Raw genomic sequence first — 21455 nt, forward strand, 5'->3', positions numbered from 1 at the left:
TTTTTGGATGCTTTGTTATAAGGAGACGTTCAAAGACCCCTAGAAGTTGAGGGGAAGAAGATCGAGGGGAACATAAAAGGATGACGTGAGGTAAAAAGTTATGAATATGAATTGGCTCTGGATAATTTGGCTCTCTGATTAATCGGCGCCCAGCGATTTGACCTTCCCAAGGGCTTTGACGCCATCGGATTATCTTGCACGGGACCAGGGCCAAGCCCTACTATCCCTTTTTGGGATTACAACCTGACCTCATATTAGATGAATTGATTCTTATATGATATATTTCTTGTTTTGGTTGTTTTGTAGTTTGATTGTTTGATTGTTTTTCGTCTTGTTTCTTGTGTTGGTTCTGTATCATCGCATTTCATTTTAGTACGTGATCTGCGGAGTCAGCGGTATAGCCCACCCCCGGACTTCGGACCATGTCGTGACAGCTTTCGATTTATGAGCTTTGCATCATCATACTTTCAATATGGCAGCCAACTACTGGGCATCGACCCAACGTCGACACTGGCTATTCTCCAGAGAGAAATTAGCAGATATCCGTGAAGGATTACGGGAGAAGGATAAAGTGGCCCATTCGCAGTTCCCGTTGCCGGACCAGCGACTACTGAATATCTACTTTAACCAGCGTAAGTAATATTGATATGTTCATTGTTTTGAATGCAACTTCAAGCTAACTGAAACCACAAGAGCTCATCAAGCTCGGAAAACGCATGTCCACCAGACAGCAGGCCATTGCGACAGCACAGGTGTATCTCAAGAGATTCTATACCAAAAACGAGATTCGACAGACAAGTCCATACCTTGTACTCACCACAGCCTTCTATCTTGCTTGTAAGATGGAAGAGTGTCCACAGCACATCCGCTTTGTGGTCGGCGAAGCGCGCGGTCTGTGGCCAGGTATGCATCCGTATATAAAGCCACAAACAAACCAAGTGCTAAATATTCACAGAATTCATTACCCCGGATGTGGCGAAGCTCGGAGAGTGCGAGTTTGCTTTAATATCCGAATTGAGCTCGCAACTCATCGTGCATCATCCTTATCGGACTTTGTCCGAACTTCAAACTGAACTATCACTCACCTCGGATGAAGTCGCTCTCGCCTGGTCGGTGATCAACGATCATTATCTGACAGACCTACCACTTTTACACCCGCCTCATGTCATTGCGATCATGGCGATCATCGTCGCCGTCGTATTCAAACCCACCCATCCATCCACCTACCCCGGAACCGGCCAATCGGCTTTGGCAGGCTCTATGAGAGATGGAGGCGGTATGCAGATGCTGGCCGCTTTATCAGATAAAACTGGATCCGGCCCTCCTCCTAAAATTCAGAAGCTTGTCGGCTGGCTTGCGGAAAGCGAAGTGGATATCAAAGCTGTCATCGAATGTACACAAGAGCTGGTCTCCTTGTACGAGGTGTGGGAGCAATATAGCGAGAAGAACTGCAAGGAGTTGCTTGGGAGGATGGTTAAGAGCAAAAACTTGGACAAGTGATGCTGTCCCGCATCTTTTACTTTAATATAACCCCTACAAAGTATATATTGGTACCTCATTGTCCCAGATAGGCAGCGGATCCACGTATGTCTGATCTAATTTTGACTGATTTTTTGCCCCTTTTGTGGACACTTTTTCTGCGTACCTTGAGGGTCAACGAACATCTGAAATGTTTTTGCTCTCTCGTTCGGTTCGCATATATCCCTGACTATCACCATTACGCCAGTAAAACCCCTCAGAAACTGCCTGACTTCTCCATATCCGTACCAACCCCATCTTATCCGAGGCAATCAGTGCGCTCGCGTATTAAGCAACAACAGCACACGGTTCCTCGCCTAGCCTCGACTCCTTCTCTGCCACGTCGACCACGATACCTGCAGCGCAAGTTTCAGGGAGATAGCAAGCCCAACTGGGCCTGCTCCTACAACTAGCACATTTCCTTCTAGTTTCTCTAAGGTGTGGATAGTTTCTGAAGATTGCGATGCCATGGTGTCCCAACAAGCTTGTATGAAGGATAAGAGGATGGATAAATGGGCGGAAATGGATAACCCGCGTAGGAACGGTTGAACAAACAATCAGAGACTTGTCGGGGTCTTTTTTTCTATCTACTATAGCGTATTTAAACCAATTGTGTCTACTTTGTGAACGTTGAACTGATGAGAAGTAGAACACTACTACTTCGACACCCCCAGCCACCCGTAGTCAACTCATCAGCACTAATATAAAGACGTGATGCACGTTGGGGAAGGAATGGGCTTTTCTGTTATTCAGAACCAACTTTACGTCTTGGTCTCGCGTGATAAGTCAGATTTCGTCCAGTCCCTTAATTGCCATCATACGCCATACACTCGTTGCCAACCTGTCACCTGGCCTGGTAGGAGAGGCAACCTCCATTGTATATCTTTTACAACCCTCTTCGCATGTAAAACTGTGTGTGAAAAGGCTATGGAGAATGACACCACCGATGTCCATCGGATTCATCGCCCGGCTTCATATCACCAGTTCCAGTTCACTCTTATCGACAGCGGTCGGTGTCAATTAAAATTAAAAGAGCTGCTATAATTGAAAGCCACTTTACGCTGTGCAATACTCTATACGGTCCGAAGAGAAATAGGCGAAGAAGAGAAAATGGAGAGGGGGGGTTTATACTCGCAGGTGGAGACGACGCGCCTTCCCAATCCTCAATCCATGGACATGGACTGCATACACAGTCTGCTTGCCTCTCAGTGCTCAGTGTGTTTATGCTGTTATAACTACTTATCTTGCTTGGTGTTGCTATGGGGGAGAAAATAAATAAAACCAGCCTACTGTGTAGCGTGCGTGGCATGGCCCTACTATAATCAAGGATTGGGTTTAGATTTTCTGTAGACAAAGGAAACGATTATTCGGTGATAGAATGTAGAATGCAAGAATATGAGACACTTTGAAGGCCTGCATTCCAAACAATACATATGTAGCTGCTGGCTTTGATTACTCTGTATCAAGAGATTAACTTGCGTCCAACCTTAAATAACTACGGAGTTGACTCTATACATAAATGTATGTAAAAAATTACTCGAGTGTAATAAAGATAAACTCAACCAAAACAAACTACTCCGTAAAGAATATCAGAATCTAGACTTATCTGTTTGTCATGCTGTCATGCTGTCATGCTGTGCAACAAAGAGGCCTCGACTCCGCAAATCGTCATTTCAATATCGCCCAGAGTCTGAAACCACCTTCCGACTCGGAGCACGGAAACATTTGCCACGATGTAATATAGATCTCACATATTTGCAATTTAACCAGGGCCAGAATAGTTGAAGATCGTGTTGTCAAATCCCTTGCGCGGTGTATCTGGGGATCGGATCGCAGGATCATAGTCCCTCACTGAGTTACATATTTCATGCATTGGGACCCCGCGATCTCACGCAGACACCAACTCACCAAATCATGCACTCTGCATAGACGCTGGATAGATCAACTGCATAATTCAAGCTTCGGTCGGGGGCAACGTTTACGGGGTACGATATGTGATATATCCGATCTCGGCAGGTGCGTACGACTGCGCCTCGTGAGATTGTGTCCCAACCTTGGAAACAACCAAAGGGGCGGTGAAGCCGAAAATTGGAGAGACAGCTTTCAGTGCTACGTTGGTTCTAGTAGAGTTTTGGGCTTAATCCTTTTCGGTGCCGTGTAATAGAATGGAAGTTATCACTGGTGGAAGATGGAAGGTCGGCACATCATGCAACAGGATTATGTTCCAGTAGGCGCCGAGATAGCATTTCCAGGTCCAGCGCATATCCCAGTACTAAAAATAAATGAAATATACTCCGTACAATATACGGAAATAGTTCCCAGATCCAAAATACAACATATATACCACACGTTGAATATAGTGGGAACTCTCGGTGGATTTTTGATTCGGTCGCATGGGAAATGTAGTGAGTCACGGGTAGGCAATGCTACCCAGCGAAAAAAGTGAGAAGGCGCCTTAAGCCCCTGCCCTAGTCCGGATTCCGCATCGATGAACTCCGATTTGGAAGAGTGTGAGCTGATAAGGTAGGATCTTAAAGCCCCCTACCAATAATAGGCGGGTTCATCTGCAGCTAGGGTTGTGGGTGTGTCTCGAGACCAACAAGGTTTTCATTTTCGGGTCTTTGCGCTGCGTGTCGAAGGATTGGGGAATTCGTTACGGGGGAGCCGATCAAAGCAAGATCAGCCGCCACTGCCGATTCGGGCACCCTATAGGGGGGAGAGGGGAGGGAGAATAGAGGGGGAATGTTCCTGGGAAAAGCCATGCCCTGCACAGCCTGCAGCTAAAGGGGGGACCCGAAGGGCTGAGAAAAATTCCAGCTTCCCCAACCACCCCCGATGAGGAACAGAGTATGGATTTACTTTTCCGGACAGCTTACCATTTTCGATGATACAATTTCATGTGTGATTGTAAAAATTGACCATTTCGGCACTGTCGGATCTAGATAAAATCAAGAGTAGTAAAGAGTAGTAAATACGCGACAATCATCATTGTATGGCAATACAACATACCTAATTAGAGTCCCAAGTAAAGTTCTCCAGAAGGCCCTTGGTATGTAGGCAGTGTCATCACTAAGAGATCTTCCCAATCGGGTAACGTTCCAATTGTCGACGACGTCACGTTTTTCTTTTTCTTTTCTTTTTCTTTTTTTTCAGTATTTTGGTGGGCCATTGAAGGTCCATTTGGGAGGATTGGAGAAGGATCTACGAGTTATCATTGGTTTTGAGGTTATTGCCACTCTGTTAGCGCTTAGGTCTGGTTGGTGCGTCGATGTAAGTGTCTTTTTATGTCTGACAGTACAGAACGGTAATTATCCACTGTGAACACTCAGTGAACTCCCTTAATTGGTAATAAATAGTAATGACAGTAACCATTACCATCAGTCCCCATAACACACCCCTCCCCTCTTTTTCCCTTCGCCTCTTCCCACACACTCTCATTCTCATTAATCCTTTCCTCTTTCAATCCCATCGATCTTTCCTATATTTTTCTATTTCTTTTTGTAACTTTCTTCTTTTATTCAACTCATCTTCTCAACTGTCGAGTACCAGCTTCTTACACAATGTCTGCCTACTTCTATAACCAACACCAGCAACACCAGCAACACCCTCACCATGGTGCTCATATGCAGTCTGCGTCAAATACCCACCACGGGCGCTCTCGTCGTGCCCCAAAGATGGCCTCGCAGAATGCTCAGCGTCAGTTCCGAGGAGTCAAGAGTATGCGGGAATTGGCGGAAGCCCCGGCTGTGACAGCCTTCCGTGCAAGATTCGAGGCTGGTCGGTCCTTTGATCTGGACGACGACCTCGAATTCTGCCCGGGTCTCCTGACTGAGGATGATGTATGTTTTGATGGGCGAATCTTCAATCCCCCTTATCCGCTACCCCCTGGAAGATCGTCCCAAATCTCAATTCGGATAAACCATTAGGGGGACCGGTTTTGTTGACATATTTTATTTATAGCTGCACTCCATCCACTCTGCTTCCGACCGCTCTTCTCTCTCCAGCGGCTCACCGGACACCTCACCTCTGCAACACCAAATCCAACCGGTGCAGCAGGTGACCCCGTCCATCTCCTTGTCCCCCGCTCAAACCAACTCATACGTTCACCCTGGTGTTGCCGGCAACCCTAATCATGTCAACTACCAGCAACAGCAGCCTGCGAACCGGACCCGCAAGGTCATTCCGATTATCAACCCCTCGACCGGAATGACCCTGTCGAGCCCACCTTCATCGATCTCGCCCGCGATGATGCAGACTGCTCAGCGTCGATGGTAAGGGTGCCATCTGCCAAAGTCGTAGGCCGGCACCCTACATCTCCATTCGTCCATTGCACGTCCGTTATTTAAGCTGTTCTGCATCATCGGGGTCCCTTAATCGCAGGTCATAATGTTTCTTTTTTTCTCCACTTGCATTCTTGTTCGATACGTCTATTGCATTCGACACGACACACAACCTGGAAAAATATTTGTTCCACGAACACGGCGACAAAAAAAATCTTCAAAAATTCGAAAACAAAAAACCGACCTGTACATACACTCTCCTCTTTCGCCGATTACGACCACCTTCGCCTCATATTCTAGATCCTTTGCGATACTCTTAGCTTGTTGCGAGCGACGGCGCCTGCGATTCAATACCTTGCATCCTTTTCCTACGATACCTCTTTCGTCTCTCAGGGAGGGACGAATACTTTCTTCGGCCTATGTTTCTTTTTTCCGGTCGGGCCACCGATGATGTACAGAACACACGTGCAGTGACATTGCTACTTGACGTTGCATGTTCATGACCTTTGGAGTTGATTTTACCTTTATTTTTCTGGGAGGGTTTTGCGTGCAAACGACTTTGCCAGATACACCTACGCTGTGGCACTATTTTTTATTTTCTTTCTATGATCTCTTTGTTTGGGTTTTTGTTTTACCGGGGCGGGAATGGATATCATTTTCAAGGATCTAGAGGCGGAAACGATACACGTCTGCATTGCTTGGGCACTGTTGAATATCTTGGGTTGTTTTTTATTGCTTTGTTATCTTCTCTCATCTTTTACGGATTGTTTCTGTGTACATGGAATTTGGGGATTGGTGAACAACACTTCCTTGCCACTGGTATGTGGCTGGTTGGGTCTGGTAGCGAAACCATGGGATGCGGAGTTGTTTCTGTTTGAACTCGATATCCTTGGGGGTCTCTCGCGGTGTGCGAGTCTAGACCATTATGCACTTAAAATGCTTTCATCTTTACTCTCCTTTTCATCTCTTCTTTTGGCTGTGTATTCCTTTTACCCTTTGGGGGGACTCCCGGAGAGTTTATGACCTTGTATGATGTTGATTTACATTGATTCTTGCACACTATCAAGTTCAATCACATCTTTTATTCGTACTGTCTTGAGACTCTAGTGAGATTAGCACGTTGTAGATGGTGTTGAGATTTGCTTTCTTGGCTGCTAGAATAGATGTGTCTCCAGGCCTTCCGCTCCGAGCTATTCCAATGTCACAAACACGGCTGAGCCCATCACTCATATTGATGTGAACCTGGTTTGGATATCTGAATTGGTTTGAAGATATTATTCCAATACTAATAGGGGCTGAGATTTCAATTTTCTTTTCTTTTCTTCGTAGATAAGATCATAGGTTATGCTTGGGAAATATGTAAGGATATATATATCCATGAATATGGTAGAGTGGACAACTGGGTTGAAGAAATGCTTACGTCCCTTAAAATATATTAATTACATAAAACTTATAATCAGATCTCCAATTACATATTGCTCACACTAAACAGTTTGATCGCCCGAAGATCAAGATGATCAATGTGAGGCGATTATGCCGGCCATTGTTCTATATCAGCAACGCAATGCCATTGTTCCAATAGGCAACCATAAAACCAAAGCTGAAAGCAAATAAAAATGCAATCCACACTTAACATGTCACAATGAGCGATCTCTATAACCTCTCCAATATGTTTCAAGTACGTCGTACAGCCTGCATGATTGGGTCCCTACCCGCTAGCCCATGTTTCAGGATCAACCAACGACATCCCGACACTAACAGGCCCTTTAGGTCTCAGGTATCATACCCACGCGCCCAGGGAAATCCCCCCCACTTATCTAAGACGTCGCGTAACAGACAAATTACGGAGTCGCAGGGTACTCCATATATAGAATATCATCGACGTATTCCGTACTCCGTGCTGTCCTATTCTATCCTATCCGGCGCTACTCCCGAGCCCCTTACCTAGACTTGACACATCCCCGGGTCCACGGAGTATACGTAGCTCTCTGGCCTTGGACTAATGGCGTCTATTGTGAAGCATGCCCAGCTCGGGCCAAGGGCTTTGCAGTACAGCGCACTTGCCTCCGATAGGTGGAGGTGAACTGCCAAGTGACCAAGAAACAAACGCTTGCACTACGATACGCACTGTTTTCGGGTCGTTCTTGCCCTTAGGGTTCTTTCCTCCTATGAAGTTTCACTTTGTCTTGTTTTGGTTTTGTTGATATTGTTCGTCTTCTTGTTCTTGTTTCTAGTCTCATTGTTTTCTTCTCTTCTTTTTTTGCATTGTCTACATTGTCTACATTGTATTCTTCTTTTTTCTCTCTTTCTTTTCCATTCTTGGATGCAGGTATTCTAGTCCGGACTACTGCCTGCTGACTTTCATTTTGAGACATTGGGATTGTCTTCCCATTCATTCAGAACAAGCCTGCCCATACAGATCTGGGGAGCTGCAGAAAATTTACCTTCCTTTCTTTTTTTATTCTCGTTTTGTGTTGTCTTGTCTTTCATCCTTGCGTTTCTTGTCCGTTGCGCTCGTTGATATCAAATTCTCAGGCTGGCCCTGATCTAATCTCTCTTTTTTCGATTTTGATATCCCCCAATCGGGGCTTTGGGCAAGATGCAATTCATTATTTTTCTTGCTATCTTCTTTTCGTTGAGCTTTAATGCTCTTTCCATGCCAGTCACTCCTCAGAATCACCTTCAAGGCCGGTCCTTCAAGGTAGAGAGAGTCAAGCGCAATGGCCATGTTGTTGCCCACGGACCTGCGGCACTGCGAAAGGCATATCGCAAGTTCGGAATTGATACAACAACCCTCAATGGGGTGGACGCGAGCGACTTCCAGCCTTTCGAAATCAAGCCTACCACCTCTGTGAAAATTGCAAAGGAAGATGTGGTGGATTCTGACCAGACGGGCACCGTGGATGCCACTTCGGTTGATGGAGACGTCGAATTTGTCTCGCCGGTCAATATTGGAGGACAAACCCTCGATATGAATTTTGATAGTGGCTCTGCTGATATGTAAGTATTATCTTTTTTTTTTGTTTTTCCCTTTTTGGAAGATTGGCTGGTTAGCAATATCTTTCCATGTTCAAGCTCACGAACAGAATGTTCCGAACTAACCATTGCCATATATAGGTGGGTGTTGAGCTCGAAACTTCCAAAGTCAATGCGAAACAGTCGAACTGTATACGAACCGAGCAAATCTAGCACTTTTGAAGAACTCCCCAACAGCACATTTAAGATCCAGTACGGCGACTCGTCCTATGCCAATGGTGGAGTAGGCACGGATGATGTCTCGATTGGCGGCGTCAAAGTTGCTGGGCAATCATTTGGCCTTCCGACGGATATTTCGCAATCATTCGCCGATGACACCAAGTCTAACGGACTCGTCGGTCTTGGATTTTCTTCAATCAACACTGTCACGCCAGAGCGACAGAATACGTTCTTCGACAACGTCGCCCCCAGCCTCGATGAGCCGGTCTTCACCGTTCGACTGCTCAGCAACGGTGTCGGTGAGTATGAATTTGGAACCGTCGATCCGAAAAAGTATCAAGGAGCCCTGGCCAATGTCAGCGTGGATTCATCCAATGGATTCTGGCAGTTCGACTCGGCACAATACGCCGTTGGAGAAGGCTCTTTCCACTCGATCACCGAGGCACCCCAGGCCATTGCCGACACTGGCACCTCGCTCATGATGGTGAGCCCCGAGGTTGCGGAAGCTTATTATAAGCAAGTGCATGGCGGATTATACGCTAAGAATGCCAACGGGTATATCTTCCCCTGCAATTCGAGCTTGCCTACCCTATCTGTTGCGGTTGGGCCTAGTTATTCGGTCACCATCCCTGGATCGTTTATGAATTGGTCCGAGGTTGGAACCAACACAACTACTGGTGAAACAGGTGAGTTTTCTCCCTTTCTCGTTCAAGCTTCTTTGTGGTATGAGTTCTGACCTAGCCTTCTTTTTTCTTTTTGAACAGTGTGCTATGGCGGCCTTCAGTCAAGCGGAAGCTCAACCATGGCGATCTATGGCGATGTGTTCTTGAAGGCACTGTTTGTGGTCTTTGATCAACGAGGCCCTTCTCTGGGATTCGCGGCGCCTGCTTAAGCAAAGGAGGCTAAGATCTATCAGCTCCTCAAGTTGTGTGACGATGTACAGATTAGAAAAATCAAAGTCATATTTTCACTTCGTGTGTTGGCAGCGATGCAGAGAGGAATAAATTCCATTAAGATGTAATAACAATAATAATACGAACTTGGGAAATTTTGATTTCTTCATATTCTCATGGGTATGCGTTTAGTTTTATTTTCAGATATACCGAACACCTTCACATCCCTTACCGCACAGTAGCATTAGTCAAGCTCTTAACAGTACAAATACCACCAGAGGCAGCAACCAGCTTTCCAAGAGCAGGCTTGCCCTCCTGTCCAAGGACAGAGGGAACAGCACTGCTATCAAAGGCAACCTCACGATCCGCAGTGGTAGTGAAACCCGGCTGGAAAGTCTCCCAGACCTTCTTCTTGGGGTTAAGCTGCTTCTCAGGCTGGCCATCATTCCAGCCCTCGAAGCTGATACGCTCACCAGCAGGAGCATCAGCAGGAGGGTTAACGAGCTCGACAGGACCGGCGTGCGAGTCCTCGCCTTCGGCAACACGCGGGGATGCAGCGAGAACCATCGCGCAAGACTTGACGCCGCGCATGGTCACAGGCTTCAGGTTGCACACGGCAACGATCTTGCGGCCCTGCATCTCCTCCAACGGGATTAGTCCGTTCAGTCCGGAGCACACAGTCCGCACGGTCTTGCCGGTCTCCTCATCAAGAGAGGTGTTGTCGCTGCCTGGGGCGTCACCGCAGTCGATCGTGGACACGTAGAGCGAGTCCGCGTTGGGGTGGTTGATCGCACGCAGGATGTGTCCGACACGCAGGTCAATCAGTGATGGGGCAGGGGGCGCAGTGGGGGCGGGAGCGGGCTTGGGGGCCTTCTCTTTCTTCTCCTTCTTCTCCTTCTTGTTGGTTTTCACGGGGGCACCGTCGGCGCCGGCCTGTGTCTGGGCCTTGGCGGCTTGCTCGGCCTTGCCTTGGCCGACGACGAGGGGCTTGGACTCGTTGTTGGCGTCGGGGTTTTGGGCGCTGGCTTTCTCACGCTTCTTGCGCTCTTTCTCCTCCTTAGGGTCGACGGGCTTGGGCACGAACTTGACGTCGTTCAGGTCGATGGCGATCTTCTCCTCCTCTGGGATCTGGAGCGAGAATAGGCGGCCGTTCTGCACGAAGTCGACGTGACGCACGATGTGGTGGTAGCCCTTTTCTCCGGTGCGCTCTTCAGGTGTCCATTTCTCAACAACGGGGGCCAGGACAGCGTAGATGGCAATGTCGGCGACCGAGGGCTTCGCGCCGAGGAGGGTGGTGCGGGTGGCGAGGTGGATGTTCAGCTGGTCGAGGATTCCAGTGGTGACGTCCTTTTGGTCATTGGCGAGAGAGGTCTTCAGGCCGGAGACGGTGTTGAGCCATTGCTTGATGTCGGCTTCCTCTGTCTCATTGAAGGTGACCTGAGGGAAGATCTTGGCCGAGGCGTGGAGGTAGTCGGGGTCGGTCGAATCGGAAGAGATTACGGCGGGATACGACCGGTAGAGAAGGGAGAGAAGAGAGGTATCGGGAGCTGCTGCCGTCGCCATGGTGTATGTTCGTGGAGGGGTTGGGAGTGGAAGAAGAGAAAATCGAGGAGGGGCACGGATCTGTGTCAACGATTGGACCCGCGGGGCTGTCAGTCGGGCCCGCAATAGGGTCGACCTGAGAGAATTCACCTTGACGACGATCCCTTTTATATAGGGATCTGGTGAGAATTAACTGCTTTATTTATTATTCACAGTCAAAGCACTCATACCTTTGGATTGGTATTTTTCTGCCCAGGTGGCCTGTGTCTGCTGACTCAGCAGCCTATAGGGCCCGTAGCAGCCCTGGAGTACTTTGTGGTTATACCTCAAGCATGTTACTAGAGGATTTGATCTTGGTGTCTCATTGTCTGTGTTTAAATCAAGATCTTCTTGATCATGAATTCCCTATATACCACCATTTCTCACCGTCGGAAGAGCCCAACATCAAAATTAAGTTTCAAGAGGAAGACAAGCTTTTTGAACTGGACTATCCTTAACAGCGGATTAGATGAGAACTAATTGTACCCATCTTCAGCACTTCCAAGGTTGCTCCTATGCCATATTACTTGAACTTATATTGGACAGAGAACGGCCAGCTTAGTGAGGTGAAGGCATTATTGTGCGGCAGTTTCAAATGTCTATATTTAGGTCTCCATCGACAAAGCGAATCAAGAGGACAAGCAAGTTGCTATCAGATCCCTGTTGTCATATATAACATCGACTAGAAACTGTACCGTAAAGCTGCAACTTTAACTTGAATATACTATTGATATGTCCTTCTTGTAGCACTGGAGCGATTCGGATCTACTGGTCAGAGGAAGTTTAGCTCCCACTTCCACAATAATAGGTAATTTCTAGCTAACATAAAACTCATTTCTTCTGTTTTGCTTCTTTCGCCACGTCTGTCCAACCACTAGGTATGAGGAAACTAGGAAGTAAGGAACCAAACAAGCAAAGGAGCAATTCACTTTCAACTCATACTGAGCCCGTCTTCCATTTGACACGAATACCTGCTGCCAGCTGTTTTGCCGTTTCTCATTCCAACATCGGAGTTAGCACCAGCTCTAGCAAGCATCTCAACGACCTCCTTGTTGCCTACATCAATCGCTTTCAACAAAGCGGTTTGCCCTGTATTGGTTTGCTTGTTGACATCGAGTCGCTTCGATTCTAGCAAATGTACCACTGTCTGTTGCCGGTTAAGTCTAACAGCAAGCAACAATAGAAAATCATTCCCCGGACCAAGATTTGGATCAAGTCTATCCTGCGCTAGGAGGAGACGAGTCATATCATACTTGTCGACGGAGTAGACCCCGTGTCATAGTTCTGCGCAATAAATGTAATCAGAACTCTTTGCTCGGGATGCAAAAGACCAGCCCACGATTTTTCTGTTTGAAAGAAGGCTTCGAGAACGTGGGCCAAACGAATGGCTTCTTTGGGGAGTTTTGGAAGAGTTGCAATATTTGATGTTGTCATGTTGCCAGATACTACCTAGGTATTTCTGAAGGTTGTAAAGACTGTCGGGGGCAGGGAAGGACTAAATACGATTCTGGCTGAACTCCATAAAGAACCGTGGTCGTAATGAGGCTGTAATAAAAGAAAATACTAGGGAAAGATCTATGATTAAATTGGTAGTTTGTATACTTGTTTCTCTGATGATACTGAACAAACATGGTCGGTCGCTTATGCGACCTTGTCATATGTTTTTGGTAGTCTTTTTAGATGCCTTTCTAGGTGTCTTTCTGGGTGTCCTCTTTCTAGATAGGTTGCCCCTTCCCCTTCTCAAGCACTATAGATAGACTGCAGAAGAAGACGGAAAAAATGCTTAAATTATGAAATGGACTCCGAATTGCGAAAGATTAAATGGGGAAATTAGACATGAACGATTCCAGCAACCATCTAGCACCTAGCACCCCGGATCCTAGATCAATATAGCAATGAAACGGGGTACGAATTTGGCTAATATCGTCAAATCTGCCTTTTTCTTTTTCTGCTTGAGCGCATTAACTGCTCAATATTGATGCCCGCCTGGGAGATCGTTTCTCGTGCAGTCAGACCCGCGCTATCTCGAATGTCCAGCTCAGCACCAGCTTCGATAAGCAGCTTAATTATATTTTTTGATGTTGGCAACATCAAAGCGAGACGCCCATTGCTGTCTTTCCAGTTCGGGTCGGTTGCCTTTTTGCTTAGCAAACTCTCCACTATCGTTGTCATTCCATTCGAAACGGCGAAAAACAAGGGCAAGTATTTAGTATTGAGATTTGGGTCGATGCCACGCCGCGACAGCAACAGCTTGGTAGTTTTTATGTTTCCGCTCTCCACTGAATGATATAATACCGTCTTCCCATGAATATCTTGGGAGTTGATATCAACATTGGGCTTTTTGAGCATTCTATCCACAAACCAAACAGAGACGGCACTGTTAAGGCCGGCAGCAATGCTCAAGGGCGTACGCCCATTCTCATCACGTGGATCGAGGTCAATACCTGGGGCTTGAAGAAGGGCATTGATTGTGTCTTTGCAGAGATCGTGGAAGTTAAAACAGTTATTTCGACTAACTGCCAAGTGGAGAGGCGTTTTCCCCTGGGGGCCAATTCCGTTTGCATCGGCGCCATATTCGATCAATTCTTTCACAATCTGTGACTTTCCCCAGGACTTGCACAAGGAGACTGCCACATGAAGTGCCGATGTTTTGTCGGATATGTGGGTATTTGGATCAGCCCCGTATTTGAGAAAAGAGCGAACCTTATCGACGCTCCCTGTTGGATTTAAAGAAAGGTAGTATTCGTGCCAACAATCCTCATGCTCTAGAAAGTCAGCACAGCGATGATACGAACCACAGATAGCAATGAACAGCATTGGAATATGCTCCAGTTCAAATTCGTAAAGGTAGGTGTCATCACTGAGACTATTCGGATCAGCCCCTAGTTTGAGGACCTCCTCAACAGATAGATGTGTGGGGTTTGACCGTTCTAGATTGTGCGACAGCGTGTCCATGAGGAATTCACGATACAATTTCCCAATAAAACCGTTTTTCAAAGCCATACCCTCCAGCATATGGATATTTTTAGTGTCTATCAAAGGAAACAATTTCCACGCAGACTCATTAACCATACTTTCAGGAATCTTCGAGAGTTCTTCGACTGCCTTTTCATAGACTGTCAGCTGATAGTGGCTCAAGCTCCATGTCAGTGCCCCGAGTGTCCTATCCAGGCTCCAGAGCTCAAAGCCTATCACGTTGAAGAGACGGCGATTTAATTGAGAGAGTCTAGCGAGAGACTTTGCCGGTAACCGAGCTGCAATGAGCTGCAACAACTCATTAGGCAGATCAAGTATTGACGTTGTGAATAGTTGTCTCTTCCAATCCTGAAAAGCATCTGTCATGAGGAAGATCCGCTTGGCGTCTATGAGAAAGACCTTCGCTGCCCTTTGCGCTCGTCCTTTATGGGTCAACCATGTCTTTGGGAAAGGGAATTGGGTCGGCGAAAGGTTTTGAGGGATGGAAATAGACACGCCAGAGCTGCTACTAGTAGTGATGGTCTGTCCTGGTTCCGAGTGATTCATGACGATGAAATAAATCAGCTCCAACTCATCGGGCCAGATCTTGAGGGGCCGCGGAGGGTTTGCATGGAGGTATCCAAAAACTCTGCATGCCGCTTTGATTGTGGCAATTGGCTTGGACTCCGATGGAGCAGGATTGGAGAGCGACATACTTGTGAAAACCCGAGGTGGATGTGGTGGGTGCGTGTTTTAAGGAAGATAGTGCTGGCAGGTATCACAATTATTCATATTTGAAGGTTGTAGAGCTGATCATCATGCAATAACTCATCTTTACCTTGGTACAATGATACATTTATGATGAGTGGCCATTATGGACTACCATAGGCACTCTGAACTCATATGTGAAGTTTGTCGACATCTTCCTCCCTACATGGTAGTTTAATTAATATTGTAATAGATCACTGAATCCGAATGGCACCTGTTCGGTAAATTATTGGATCTTCTTAGCAGTTCGTATAGCTTACCACGGAGAACAACATAGTGCTCCTTTTATGCATAAACTCAATCCGAGTGTGGCTTAGGTGTGTCTAAGTGTAACCCTCATGACTACAGTATGTAACCATGGAAGGTCTGTGCACACATTGCATTCCAAGGTTAGTAAGGTTAGCCTACCTTAGTTATCCCCTATGATTGGTCAATTGAACGACGCTAAAATGAGTCATAATGAGTCGTGGGGGATTAGTTCATACACAACCAATCACATGATGCTTACTGTGGGCCCATGTGGTGCCGCAGTTCATCCCTTGGTTTTCTCATTCTTTTATATGGCCTGGCCTTGTCCTTCAATTTCTTCCTCAGGACACGACTCCTACAGAGTCGACCCCTGCCTACAGTTACACTAGGGTCCCCCCTTCATCATCTTGATATAAAGCGTCACGGGTCTGCAAAGGCCCGTCTAAGAAATCCAGCGATGTCCGCCTGCAGTTGTTCGAGCGCAGCGGCAGCGATCCAGATCTCCATTCACTGGTTCCAACCCGCCCAGCACCGGCACGCAGGAACGCCTTCAAGGGCCTGCTGAATATTCGCCATGGGCGAGTCTTCATCCGTACACCGATAATGACCTCCTCTCATCGCTAGCGCCGCCGTTGGAAGGCTTTCCCCTCGGCTGTGCCAGTCTGTCAATCCTTTGATACCCTCACGCACGAGCCGCCACTCTGGGCAGAACCCGATCTGTCCTTTGTCGATACCGACTGGAATTTCGTATCTGTCGATCATTCGACCCCGTACCCTCCTGGCTATGACGGTGGCGATGTCCCCGTTATGGACCTTGGGTATGGGACTGTATCTGCTTTGAATTCTCTTTCGGATTCCGGATCAATCGAGCACCAACACTATGTTTCTGCATCTCTTGCTGCTAGCTCCGCCAATTCGCTAGGTATGATCATACTCTTCAACCAAGTCAAGGGATTTTGTTTCTAACGTTCAAAAGATGGCCACTCGCACCCTTCCCCTATCTCTCCATTCCCTGCTCCCATTGCCACTTCTCTATCCAGCCCTTCTACCTCCCAAGGCGATGATATGCCAAGCCGCGTTGATTCATCACGGGTAGAAAAACGCAAACTCAACACCCTCGCGGCGCGGAGATGCCGGCAAAGACGTGTGGATCGGATGAAGGAACTTGAAGCCGAGTTGGAGAAGGTCCGGAAGGAAAGAGATGATTGGAGACTTCGGTGTTCCAAGCTTGAAGGCGAAACGGATGCTTTGAAGGGTCTTCTCAATCGCAAGAGCAAGGATACATAGTTTGGTACTCGAGAATTAGAGCTGGTCTCTGAAGTGACGAATTCGATTGGTTTTGGATCCGTATCCACTTGGTTCTGTTTGTTATTTGGTCTACAGGGAACTGTTATAAGCACTGTTCGTATTGTTGGGTGGAGATATGCCCAGACTTACCCCTCTACGTCGGACACCCCCGCAGTATCAACCGTCAGGTGCACATCCATGATGTCCGAGAAAATCTGTGATAGGCAGGGGTCTTTCCCAGTTGAGATGAGCGACACCAGATGACTACGTATCTTCGCGGGGGTTCATCGACCCCAGGAGAGGGGTTGTCCCTGGTCCAAACAAACAGGGTATGCCGAACCGATGGTAACACTCGCATATATTGAATTAGGATATTTCTTCATATTTGTGTAGCAATTCAATCTCTCAATAAATTACTATTTCTCCCTTTATTCTCATCACAGACTCCATTCTTCGGTCCGTTCTACAACACTCCCAACAGATCTACCCGTTAACCCGAAATCCGTCCATCATGAGAGCTGTACGCTTCCATGGACGACATGATATCCGCATTGATGAGGTCGAAGAGCCGGTTTGTGGCAATGGCCAGGTCAAGGCAAGCTTAGCATTGCTGCTTATCGCATTCGTAACGTTACCTCCGAGGCTGAGTCTCTAACAACAAACCTGGATATTAACAGATTCGACCTGCCTTTGTCGGAATATGTGGCAGCGGTAAGTGACATGCCCGAAACCCCTCGTTGGCTAGTCATTTCTAACCCAACCCAGATATCCATGAGTATCTTGCTGGCCCAACGATCGTCCCTGTCACCCCACACCCATTAACCGAGGAGAAGCTGCCGACCACTCTGGGCCATGAGTTCAGTGGTACAGTTGAAGAGGCCGGCTCAGGCGTTACGGGGTTCAAGGTCGGGGATCGGGTTGTAGTCAAGCCCGACCTCTTCGACGCCACGTGTGCGAACTGTTCAATGGGCAGGTTCAATTGCTGCGAGAATGTGGGATTCATCGGGTTTAGCAGTAAGCCATACTAAGGTCTGCAGTCTTGTCTCGGTGTTGACGGCTACAAGGTCAGGCGGGTGGTTTATCGGATCACATAGTCGTGGACAGCAGACATGCGATTTTGCTACCCGATTCCATTCCCCTCGATGTCGGTGGTAAGAAAAGACTTCTCCGTTTCAATTGTTTCAAGTCTGACAACAGGGTGGTGATACAGCCCTGGTGGAACCTCTTGCCGTCGCATGGCACGCCGTAAGTGGCAGTCCTCTACAGACGAATGACACTGTACTTGTGGTTGGGGCTGGACCAATTGGTTTAGCTATTATCCAGGTGCTGAAAGCCAAAAGTATTAGCCCGATTATTGCTGTGGAGGTCTCTGAGCGGCGACGAGAATTTGCCCTGGCCCTGGGCGCCACCAAGGTCCTTAATCCTGTTGATGTAGATGCGGTTACGCAGATACGTGCTTTGACAGGGAATGTGGGTGCAGATGTTGCATTCGAGTGTTCAGGGGCTCAAGCTGGCCTCGATACTGCGATATCTGGTCTTCGGGTGCGTGGGACGACGGTCGTCGTTTCTCTGTGGGAACACAGGCCTACTATTGATGCTTTTGCTGTTGTCTTCCAGGAGAAGCATGTAGCAGGGGCTGCTCTTTATGATGATGGTGACTTTGAGACTGTGATTGATGCAATTGCTTCCGGTATGCTCGGCTTCTACCCAATTTTTGTCTTCACTTCTTAATTAGGTATATGTCCTCTGCTGACCTCTTGCTTCGTTGGTATAGGTAGTATTAAGCCTCTCCCAATGATCACCAGTAAGATCCGAATGGAGGATGTGGATGAGAAGGGGTTCAAAGCTCTCATCGAACAGAGAGATACGCATGTAAAGATTCTAGTCGACATTTCTGCATGAAGCACCGGGTTAGCTCATGTGTGTCTCTGCAGTGCATTCCAATTTTTGGTTTGATTATCTGTAATCACTTGTTCCTCTCATAACTATCCTGACTATGCACCAATCCTTGTACATGCTACGTGCGATATAAAACGGGGGGTTCCAGCCAATCAAGCTTGATCAAGGATATGTATTGTCTATTAAAGAGCACCATTTAAGCGTAACATCCACCCAAATGCTTGATAGTAATAAAATGCAGAAAGCAAGCCCAAAAAGAAATATTATTATTACCAGCAAGGTTATATAACCTCGAGGAGGCCAGTTCTATATATATATACTCCAAAAGGTGTGAACTCTTAGTCGGAGTCGGGTATGAGGATAAAGTAAACTAGGCTAGCTTCCAAGGTTAATATAATAGTACCCGGCCTGCGGATAGGACTCCCCCGATTTCCCTAGAGAGGATACTCTTTAGAGGCCAAGCAATGATGAGCTCAAAGACACAAAAGCTTGTTCTAAATCACACATGCTAACATCCAGCAGGGTAAGCCCGATTACTAGCATCGGAGTCGGAGCTGGTGGCGGCTGGCATTAGATATATAGGTATTTTCTCTCGTGTTTTGTTTCTATAAATGATAATTTTACTATTTTCCCTCTCAATTCCGACGCCGGCGAACATTTGCCGTTCTTCCTCATCGAGGGACACAAGCGACTCATGGTGCTCGCCTATTCCAGTGACAAAGACTTAGCAACGTTTTTTGGCTGTCCACCTTTGATTGCTTATCGATTCTGTCGTATCCAGCTTCCTTGGACCTCACATCGGCTGAAGTAGTTGCCCACCCAGTCATGCACGAGGCTGCGATTAGCAAACTGGATGCCAAAGGTTGGAACACGAAGGAAATCATCAAAGAGGTCACATGAAGCCGCGTGGCCTTGCTGCTGGGCCACGTCCGCGAGCTCGTGCTGGAAATCTCCCTCGACTGCCAAAATGTCCAGGTCCAACAAAGAGCTGAGTATGCCTTCTGCAACCACTCTACTTCGATCAATTGCTGATTTACCATTCTACCTACAGTGGGATGAGAGGACCGAGACTACTCTGCGCCTAAAGAGTACCATTCCCGTCTATATTCATCTTGATTTACTGTATAGCAATTTTCTTCTGCAGCGGATCCTGGTCAAGCAGTCACTGGCCGAGTCTGAGACTCTTGTCGGCCTTGCGCGCCGGATTTTCAAGGCAATGCTTGCCCAGATTGCCGTTGGTCAACGGTGCGGGAGTCCCTTCAGCGAACTTGGATGGACGGTATTCTCGCCTTCACTATTGAGCTCCTCGTGATGGGGCATTGGGGATCAGTCACATGCTGACGTGATAGACACCTTATTTTGGCCTCACCTCGGCCGGGATTCTCCCCATTGAAGTCCTGCGCCAGACGCAGAACGCCCGCCTGTGGCCGAGGGAGAGGTGCTTCGCCCGCTCAGAAGTAATTCAGAACCTCAGCAACCTCGCCTCGCATATCCAGTACATCACTCTGCTGCAGAAGGGAAATTATGAGATCTGCCAGCAAGGCCGCAAGGTCATCTTGTACATTTTAGACTACGTGCTCGCCGCACCGGCCGATGCCAGCACACCGATCCGTACAGTGTCAAATGACCTTATCCCTTCAGACTGGCTTAATGAGGAGTGGCTGAATGATGGGACGCATTTCATCAGGTGGATTGATGGGATCAGTTGAATGAGTAAGCGTCATTTCGGGTGATTCACCTTGTCTGAGTAGTACTAGCTATGCTTCTGTCACCCACTGTTAGTATTATCATCGCCATAAATATAACTGCTGGCCTTGGTTCTCTTAAGAGACCTTTGCCAGAGTAGCTTCAAGGAGAACTCTTTCCCTCCAAAGGTTTGCGGGCAGCTCGTGCAGAGTAGTAACCCTTCACTCGTTCCTCGTTTCAGGGCAGAGTCAGTGTCGCACAGGTCTGAGGGTTAGTAACTCATTCACGAAGGCTAGTATAATTCACAAGCGGCCTAGCCAGCTCAATAAACCTGCTCTGACAAAGAGCCTTTCTATTTTTGTAAGGAGTGACTACACATGACAGAGAGGACCCTGACGGTCTGCCCTAAATACAACATGAGCTGACCTAAGCACTCGGTCATGACTAATACTCTGCCCAGGTGGTAAATAGGATGCTTAAAATGGCGTCAAATGTAGCCAAAGAAGGTAATTCAGTCCAATTTCATATACCAATATAGCATATCGCTGTCATAATTCAATATTATAAGCAAGAATCACAACAACATATGGCATGATCGCACTATATTAATGCGCACATTGTGTGGTTAATCTGTGTTAGCTGCGGGTAGCGCCATTTCTTCGTCTTTTAGAATTTAGTTTGTCTGAAACTCCCATTGTTTTGACTCTTATTTTCTTCTTCTTTTTCCTTCTTGTTTCATTTCTATGTTTCACGAAACGGTGATGCCGCTTTCGATCAGGTCTGATGGAGTTATTATGCATTCTGGTTACTTTGCAGCCCCTAATATCTAGGTACGAACAACGTGGGGTGATCCCAGGGCTACCCTTGGCTGACTTGGGGAAAGATGCCCAGGCATTGCTGGCAGTGGGGAAAGAGGAGTGTTTTACTTGACGCCTCCCGGCTAAAGATCCGGGCTATGTACTACAGAGTACGGAGTAGTATGTACCTCTATTCGAGACATTGCCCAGATCTTTACTCCGTAGTCCGGATCCATGATCGATGATTGATCGGCAAGATGGGTTTGCGCAAGTTCCAGGCCAATGCGAACTAACTATCCCCACTGTTTTTTTTTTGTTCTAATTTTACGGCATTTACTGCAAGGGTA

The 21455-nt window shown here is 47.3% G+C and overlaps 8 protein-coding genes across 8 annotated transcripts; 6 read left to right on the top strand and 2 right to left on the bottom strand.

Annotated features, from left to right (window-relative positions):
* Window positions 1-472: 472 nt before the first annotated feature.
* On the top strand, window positions 473-1500 carry ssn8 (cyclin-dependent protein serine/threonine kinase regulator SSN8; the record flags this gene model as incomplete). The annotated part of the gene is made up of 3 exons (XM_040951681.2): window positions 473-632; window positions 694-903; window positions 956-1500. The coding sequence occupies 3 exons, from the start codon at window positions 473-475 to the stop codon at window positions 1498-1500; spliced, it is 915 nt and encodes a 304-aa protein (XP_040818404.2).
* Window positions 1501-4928: 3428 nt separating this feature from the next.
* N7455_001353 (DUF4452 domain-containing protein) lies at window positions 4929-6895 on the top strand. Its single transcript, XM_040951027.2, has 2 exons — window positions 4929-5357; window positions 5479-6895. The coding sequence occupies exons 1-2, from the start codon at window positions 5079-5081 to the stop codon at window positions 5791-5793; spliced, it is 594 nt and encodes a 197-aa protein (XP_040818171.1). The 5' UTR covers window positions 4929-5078; the 3' UTR covers window positions 5794-6895.
* A 1559-nt stretch (window positions 6896-8454) lies between these two features.
* Window positions 8455-9885, top strand: N7455_001354 (pepsin-like aspartic protease; the record flags this gene model as incomplete). The annotated part of the gene is made up of 3 exons (XM_040951520.2): window positions 8455-8798; window positions 8916-9679; window positions 9758-9885. The coding sequence occupies 3 exons, from the start codon at window positions 8455-8457 to the stop codon at window positions 9883-9885; spliced, it is 1236 nt and encodes a 411-aa protein (XP_040818589.2).
* Window positions 9886-10114: 229 nt separating this feature from the next.
* On the bottom strand, window positions 10115-11449 carry N7455_001355 (putative cofactor for methionyl- and glutamyl-tRNA synthetases; the record flags this gene model as incomplete). Its single annotated transcript, XM_040951886.2, has 1 exon — window positions 10115-11449. The coding sequence occupies one exon, from the start codon at window positions 11447-11449 to the stop codon at window positions 10115-10117; it is 1335 nt and encodes a 444-aa protein (XP_040817690.2).
* A 1944-nt stretch (window positions 11450-13393) lies between these two features.
* On the bottom strand, window positions 13394-15136 carry N7455_001356 (uncharacterized protein; the record flags this gene model as incomplete). The annotated part of the gene is made up of 1 exon (XM_040951239.2): window positions 13394-15136. The coding sequence occupies one exon, from the start codon at window positions 15134-15136 to the stop codon at window positions 13394-13396; it is 1743 nt and encodes a 580-aa protein (XP_040817776.2).
* Window positions 15137-15687: 551 nt separating this feature from the next.
* On the top strand, window positions 15688-16870 carry N7455_001357 (bZIP transcription factor JlbA/IDI-4; the record flags this gene model as incomplete). Its single annotated transcript, XM_065603980.1, has 3 exons — window positions 15688-15732; window positions 16064-16361; window positions 16416-16870. The coding sequence occupies 3 exons, from the start codon at window positions 15688-15690 to the stop codon at window positions 16724-16726; spliced, it is 654 nt and encodes a 217-aa protein (XP_065462471.1). The 3' UTR covers window positions 16727-16870.
* A 367-nt stretch (window positions 16871-17237) lies between these two features.
* Window positions 17238-18628, top strand: N7455_001358 (2,3-butanediol dehydrogenase; the record flags this gene model as incomplete). The annotated part of the gene is made up of 6 exons (XM_065603981.1): window positions 17238-17321; window positions 17404-17437; window positions 17492-17740; window positions 17791-17877; window positions 17937-18416; window positions 18501-18628. The coding sequence occupies 6 exons, from the start codon at window positions 17238-17240 to the stop codon at window positions 18626-18628; spliced, it is 1062 nt and encodes a 353-aa protein (XP_065462472.1).
* A 964-nt stretch (window positions 18629-19592) lies between these two features.
* On the top strand, window positions 19593-20334 carry N7455_001359 (uncharacterized protein; the record flags this gene model as incomplete). The annotated part of the gene is made up of 2 exons (XM_040951248.2): window positions 19593-19904; window positions 19975-20334. 2 exons carry the CDS (start codon window positions 19593-19595, stop codon window positions 20332-20334), a joined length of 672 nt encoding a protein of 223 aa, XP_040818257.2.
* Between the last annotated feature and the right edge of the window lie 1121 nt (window positions 20335-21455).

This window comes from Penicillium solitum, assembly GCF_028829755.1.
Source record: "Penicillium solitum strain IBT 25940 chromosome Unknown utg000001l_segment0_segment0, whole genome shotgun sequence".
NCBI classification, from domain to species: Eukaryota; Fungi; Ascomycota; class Eurotiomycetes; order Eurotiales; family Aspergillaceae; genus Penicillium; species Penicillium solitum.